The sequence below is a fragment of the Dipteris shenzhenensis genome, chromosome 17, assembly GCF_047967505.1.
Source record: "Dipteris shenzhenensis isolate YYH24624 ecotype China chromosome 17, Dip_SZ_1.0, whole genome shotgun sequence".
NCBI lineage: Eukaryota > Viridiplantae > Streptophyta > Polypodiopsida > Gleicheniales > Dipteridaceae > Dipteris > Dipteris shenzhenensis.
In genome coordinates this window covers 50,263,889-50,269,576 of record NC_141612.1, presented here as the reverse complement: position 1 = coordinate 50,269,576, position 5,688 = coordinate 50,263,889, and the positions used below count along the sequence as shown (strand labels likewise).

Below are 5,688 nucleotides of genomic sequence, written 5' to 3'. Positions count from 1 at the left end.
TTCACATCTTGTACAATCCATGTGCACATACAAGCATGAGAGGCTTATAAATCAATAAACAAAGTGAGATTCGATCACTTGATATTTGCTTGACTCTTTGATGTTAAAAAGTAGATAGGCAAGGGTATAAGGCTTTAACTACAATTTTATTATTATAAAATCAATTTCTCCTTGGTATTCAAACTTCTATGTTTCCAACAAGGCATGCATGAAAGGTTCTATTCTATAGTAGTGAACCCATGTCTATATATGGTTTCTAACTTGAAATCCACTTTTTCAATTAAATACCTAGTTGATGACATTATCAAGCTTGCTAAGAAAGTCTCTTTTGATATAAAAGAGTAATTACATCAATTAGTGATATGGATACTTTGTCAAAAGATATTATGAGACTTGGAGCTACAAGGTCCACTAATTATATGATCATATTACTAGAGAAGCTGTTGTATATGGGGAAATTTAGAGATTTAAATTGCTCCAAAGTAAAATAGCAAAGAGGAAAGAGACTTCTAGGGTTCACAACAATATTATAGTGATCATTGTCATTTTTAAGATAAATATTTGTTAAATAATAGCTACACTTTGGAATGGAACCTTTTCTTTTTAAGAAATGGGTTGAATTTATCTCAAATAATGTAAACATATTCTTAAGTGTACAAAAATATGTTGCAGAAACATGCACCCATGACTTCACAAGAACAATAATATGAAAAAATATGTACACGACGCTCATGAGAATATTGGATTCATGATAACAATCAACGTATAACACCTCTTGAAGTACAACAAAGCCAAAGACCTTGGATTACATATTAGAATATGCCAAAAGGAGTTGTTAAATAATTTAGATTGACGGATGAGACATAAATTTCTAAAGAAGCTAGTAAAAAGAATAAATGAAAGAGGTGGGATTGCCATGGGATTTAAAGTTAGTATGTAACGACATGAAAGGCCCATGTGAAGTATTTAGGTAAGGGTCCTATGGAAGATTAAACCACCTAACATGTTATACCCACTCCACTATGACAAGCGGTGGTTAGAGTCACCTCCATGAATAAAGGTGAACCTAGAAGGAAAAATAAAGAATAAAGGTAGGTGTAGCTAAAATGAAAGGGAAAGGAGTTGGGGCTTGGAGAGGGTGATGTGGAAAGGCGTGCTAAGTTTTGAAGGGGAATGTGGGCGTTGGGAGGTGCTTTCATAATGAGTGAATCGGGGTGAGCGTGATAGTTGTTATAAAAGTTCCCTCTCAGTGAGTCAACTTTTCTTCTTCCTTTTGTCTTTGTCCAAGTTTAGAATATAGGAAAAAGCTATATATATATATCCCCTCAAGGAACAATCAACACCAAGGAAGAGGAGGAGCCCGAGTTGTATTCATTTGTGAGTCCATAAAACACTTCCCTTTGCTTGATATCAAGTGGCATGAACTTATGGAGTGCACGTAGGGAGATTCGTGAGTTGCTGAGTTGCAACCACATGCTAGACCTTGCTTGTGGTGATATGTCCGTTCGCATGCGTATAATCAGTAGGTGTGCTGTCGTGATTGTTTCTCCAAATTTTCATGTTGGGTTGCTTGGATGATCGCATGCTTGATGCTTCCAGTTTTTCCTTAGGCAGCAGCTCGCCTGCAATCTTGCTGGTTGGCGAGAAGCAAACAATTGGAAGAAAAGATCTCTTGTGTATTGGATTCGAAGAGTTTACTAACTTCGATTTCTTGCTGCACATCGTTTGAGATTGTTGCATCTAATTCATGAAGGCCTACATTTGGCCAGGTCTCGTTGCAACTAGCTCCGCTTGCGCGAGGCACATTGTTGACGATCTGGTGATTGGGAGCTACATTTGGGGAGTTGTGAGCGAGGAGCTGCAATCCACCGGAGCTCAATAGGTGTAGATGTGTTGCTGAGAATTTGTGCTTGTTGTGGCGGGGAGTTGCGAGGTTGCGTAAAGGGCTTCAGTAACGAGACAACAGCACGCTTTGCTGTGGTCGAGACTGTTCACGGTGGGACTCGGACTCGGAAGTGCGAACTGCAAACTACGGAAAGTTTTTCAATCGTTGGCAGCAAGTGTAGCTGGCGCGTGTTGTACAGTTGTGTTTTCGAGACTCGAATCTGCAGGGAGTTGCAAACGCGACATCGTACGTCGATTGCGTTCTGGACAAGCAATTGTAGCTCTTCAGAACAAGCTTGATTGCGTTCTGGATAATCGTTGCAAGCTTGATCGATCGATCAGCTTGTCATCAACAAGGACAAAAGACCTCGTGCAGTCCATCCATCCCGCCTTCGATCCCGTCCAGAGCTATGGCAGGATCTTTCTGGCTGCTGCTGTTCACGTTTTGCCTTCTCCTGCAGCTCGCCCCAACGCCTTTGGCCTCCCCTGATCAATCCCCCGACCTTCACTTTCAGCCTGCCCCTGGTCTCTCTTACGACTTTTACCAGTCCTCTTGCCCCAAAGCTTACGACATTATCGAAGAGCGCGTCAAATTCTTCGTCAGCCAAAACCCCAGCCAGGCTGCCGGGATCCTTCGTATCATGTTCCACGACTGCTTTGTTCAGGTCCGTTAAACCTTCTCTCATCATCCGCCCAAGAAATTCAGGCACACCTAGGTGCTCGATGGATTCACCACGGCTGATCACATTCAGCAAGAATACACGGAGTTTTTTCAGGCTGTCTATTTCGCTTGCTCGGCTTCTATATTTGAAATTGGACGTTATATACAGGGATGCGACGCCTCCATTCTTCTCTTGGAACCCGCCACCGAGCTCACTGCCCTTCCTAACAATGCCTCAATACGAGTGTCGTCCTTGAGAATCCTAGACGAGATCAAGGAGTCGGTGGAAGCTGTCTGTCCGGGAGTAGTCTCATGCGCAGACGTCATTGTATTGGCTGCTACCTATGCAGTTCATCTGGTGGGTTCTTTTCAATATTCACAATGAATTGCTTCTAAGTTCTGCTTTCGTCTTCATTTCTGGCTCACTGACTCCCAAATGATTTTGAACAGGTTGGAGGTCCTTTCATTCCTATCGCCACAGGCCGCCGTGATGGCTTTTCTGCAGCAACGAATCAGACCATAACTTCGACCTTTGGAGTCCCTGCGCCAACTTTAAACATCTCAGCGCTGAAGCAAAACTTCCAAAACCATGGCTTAGACGTCCAAGACCTTGTTTCATTGTCCGGTATACCTTCAGTTAAAGCTTATGGTTAACCGTCTACAATGAATGTGCTCTAATTCTTGCAGCGCACAAACCACCATTGCCTTGTTTTAAGCCATCTTTCTAATCGTGATTGTTGATCTTTCAACAGGTGGACACACGATCGGTCAGGCGCATTGCCGATTCGTCGACCCACAAATTTCTCCCAGCATCTCCACCGATCTGAATACCAACTTCGCTCTAAACTTGTCTCGAATCTGCCTCCCAGCAAACAATTCCGCCAAGTCTCAGCTGACGGTCCATCTGGACTTCATAACCATGGACTTCTTCGACAACGCCTACTTCAAGAACATTCTAAGCAAGAGAGCGATATTCCACTCCGATGCAACGCTACTGAATGCAACAGATTCTAGCCAGCTGGTGGAGGAGTATGCCAACGATCAAGGGAAATTCTTCGCGCAGTTCACGATATCGATGTTCAAGATGAGCCAGGTGGGTGTGCTGACGGGGGCGCAAGGAGAAATCAGGAAGAAATGCACGGTTCCCAACTGAGAGAGAGAGAGAAAGAGAGAGAGAGAGAGAGAGAGAGAGGGAGAGAGAGAGCTCTTGAGGGGATATGTTTCAAGAGCATAGGCTAAAGCATACATCACAATTGATTTTTGGTGTCTTTGGCTTGCTTGTGAAATTGATTTTAAGAAGATCTTCAATAGGATTTCCTTTTGGACTTGTATGTGGGTTAAACATTGAAATGGAGAATGGAGATTTGATGTTGTTTGCCTCCCACGGGCCTACTAGTAGGTCCACCTATTATGTCCCTCACTCTATTCAATGAAGGGAGCACCCATGCTTCCAAGCATATGTGGTTTACTATGACATTTTTTCTATAAATTTGTAATTATAATTACATATTTCCAATGATTGAAGATTTCACATGAAAATGCACCATAGCTCAAATCATGATATGTGGCACACCATTTGTAATATAGTGATGCAAGTAATCTTCTCAAAGATACTTCAAGATACAAACTAGGCCATGACTTCATATTTATTCTTTTAAAATGCTCATGGATAAATATTGGAATGAAATAATCTTAACACTCAAGAGACAACTCCATTAACTAATCCATCATTCAACTGCCCAATGATTTTTTGAATCAATATGCTTTATGTATAAACCTTTTAGAAATACATCATCTCACAAAATGTAATGAAATAAGAATCAATAGACTACCACATAGGGGTCCATTTTTCAGCGCATATTTCCAGATGCTTTGCGGGCCTTAGAATGTTCTTTGCATTGCAACTGGCAAATCATTTGTAGAGTTTATCAGCACAAAATTCATCAATATAGGCATCAATGTCTACGTTGATACAGACTCGTAAACCGATGTAAATACTCGATGCAGAGGTTGTCACCTATACAACTTGGATATCAATGTCAGCATTCCTATGGAAATTACAAAAACTACAATAGGACCCAAAATCATTTGACCTACAAGTTTTATCATTTTTTAAGATAAAAATTTAAGAACATGTACACCTGCAACATTGGGACCAAAATACTTACTTAGAAAGTATGTGTCTTAGGCATGACTAAGGGATCCCGCTCAAGGTTTTGTGCTTTTTTCCCTATAACATAGAGGAAACATACCATTTTAAGAAAACTAGTTAATGAAAGGAGGAGTTGTGAGAAGCAACATGCCAAAGAAAACATATCATTTTAAGAAAACTAGTTAGTGAAAGGAGGAGTTTTGAGAAGCAACATACCAAAGGGATGGAGAGGAGACAAAGAGAAGCCTACAAACAAAAGAAAAGCACAAAAGAAAGAGGTAGAGTTTTCATACTCTTGTCTTTCATGAACTTTTTTCATACATTGTTCTTTCCTTTCATTGTTTTGAGAGAGAAAAAAAAAGGAGAAGAGAAACAAAAGAGAAAGGGAGTGAAACTAGAGGAGAGGGAGAAGGAAACATAAAGGAAAGACAAAGAAACAAAAAGAACTTGAAATAGATCTAGATGACAGAAATTATTACCTTGAGGTGTTGCTGCAAGTCTTGTAGGTGGAGAGGGAGAATGTAGGAGAGGATGGAAAGGTGGGAAGGGGATGGAGGAGGGAGGAGGCAAGGATGGAGGGCAATCACGAGCTAAAAACGAGCCGGAGGAAGGATTGAAGAAACAAAATGCGAATGCCATTACAAGAAGGGAAGGCACAGGTTTTGTCTCTGATGTTGTCGGTATGACCAACGGTATTGCCATAGGTATATATAGCAAAGGTGTTGATATTAGCATTCGTATGGATGTCGGTAGATACCAACACCCATATCGATGAGACAAGTGTCTAGGGGTTTTGGGGTTTCAGGTTTTAGAGGGTTGGCGTCCAGGTGATGATCCCTCAAAAGGGGCAAGAGTGGACGTTTGTCGAGTAGGAAAAGCCATCGATGTCCCCGATCTACCACTAGGGGATGCAGAAGAGAGAATAGTGGAGGTCCTCTGGGATAGAAGAGAAAAGAATCTCACTTCCTCCGCATCGCTCATGGCTAGGACA

At 41.6% G+C, this 5,688-nt stretch overlaps 1 protein-coding gene across 2 annotated transcripts; it reads left to right on the top strand.

Annotated features, from left to right (window-relative positions):
* The first annotated feature begins 1,344 nt into the window (after positions 1 to 1,344).
* LOC147892245 (peroxidase P7-like) lies at positions 1,345 to 4,004 on the top strand. Of its 2 annotated transcripts, none has more exons than XM_087388828.1 (5): positions 1,345 to 1,377; positions 1,770 to 2,549; positions 2,715 to 2,903; positions 2,996 to 3,170; positions 3,298 to 4,004. In XM_087388828.1, exons 2-5 carry the CDS (start codon positions 2,295 to 2,297, stop codon positions 3,696 to 3,698), a joined length of 1,020 nt encoding a protein of 339 aa, XP_087244954.1. In that variant the 5' UTR covers positions 1,345 to 1,377; positions 1,770 to 2,294; the 3' UTR covers positions 3,699 to 4,004. The 2 variants fall into 2 exon arrangements, with proteins under 2 accessions (XP_087244954.1, XP_087244953.1); XM_087388827.1 differs by having other exon boundaries at positions 1,372 to 1,526.
* The last annotated feature ends 1,684 nt before the right edge of the window (positions 4,005 to 5,688 follow it).

What these genes read in the sequence shown, in the direction of transcription:
- LOC147892245 (XM_087388828.1), top strand. Translation starts at nt 2,295, where the DNA reads ATGGCAGGATCTTTCTGGCTGCTGCTGTTCACGTTTTGCCTTCTCCTG. An exon ending in CTACCTATGCAGTTCATCTG is followed by an intron (nt 2,904 to 2,995) that starts GTGGGTTCTTTT and finishes GATTTTGAACAG; the next exon opens with GTTGGAGGTCCTTTCATTCC. An exon ending in AGACCTTGTTTCATTGTCCG is followed by an intron (nt 3,171 to 3,297) that starts GTATACCTTCAG and finishes ATCTTTCAACAG; the next exon opens with GTGGACACACGATCGGTCAG.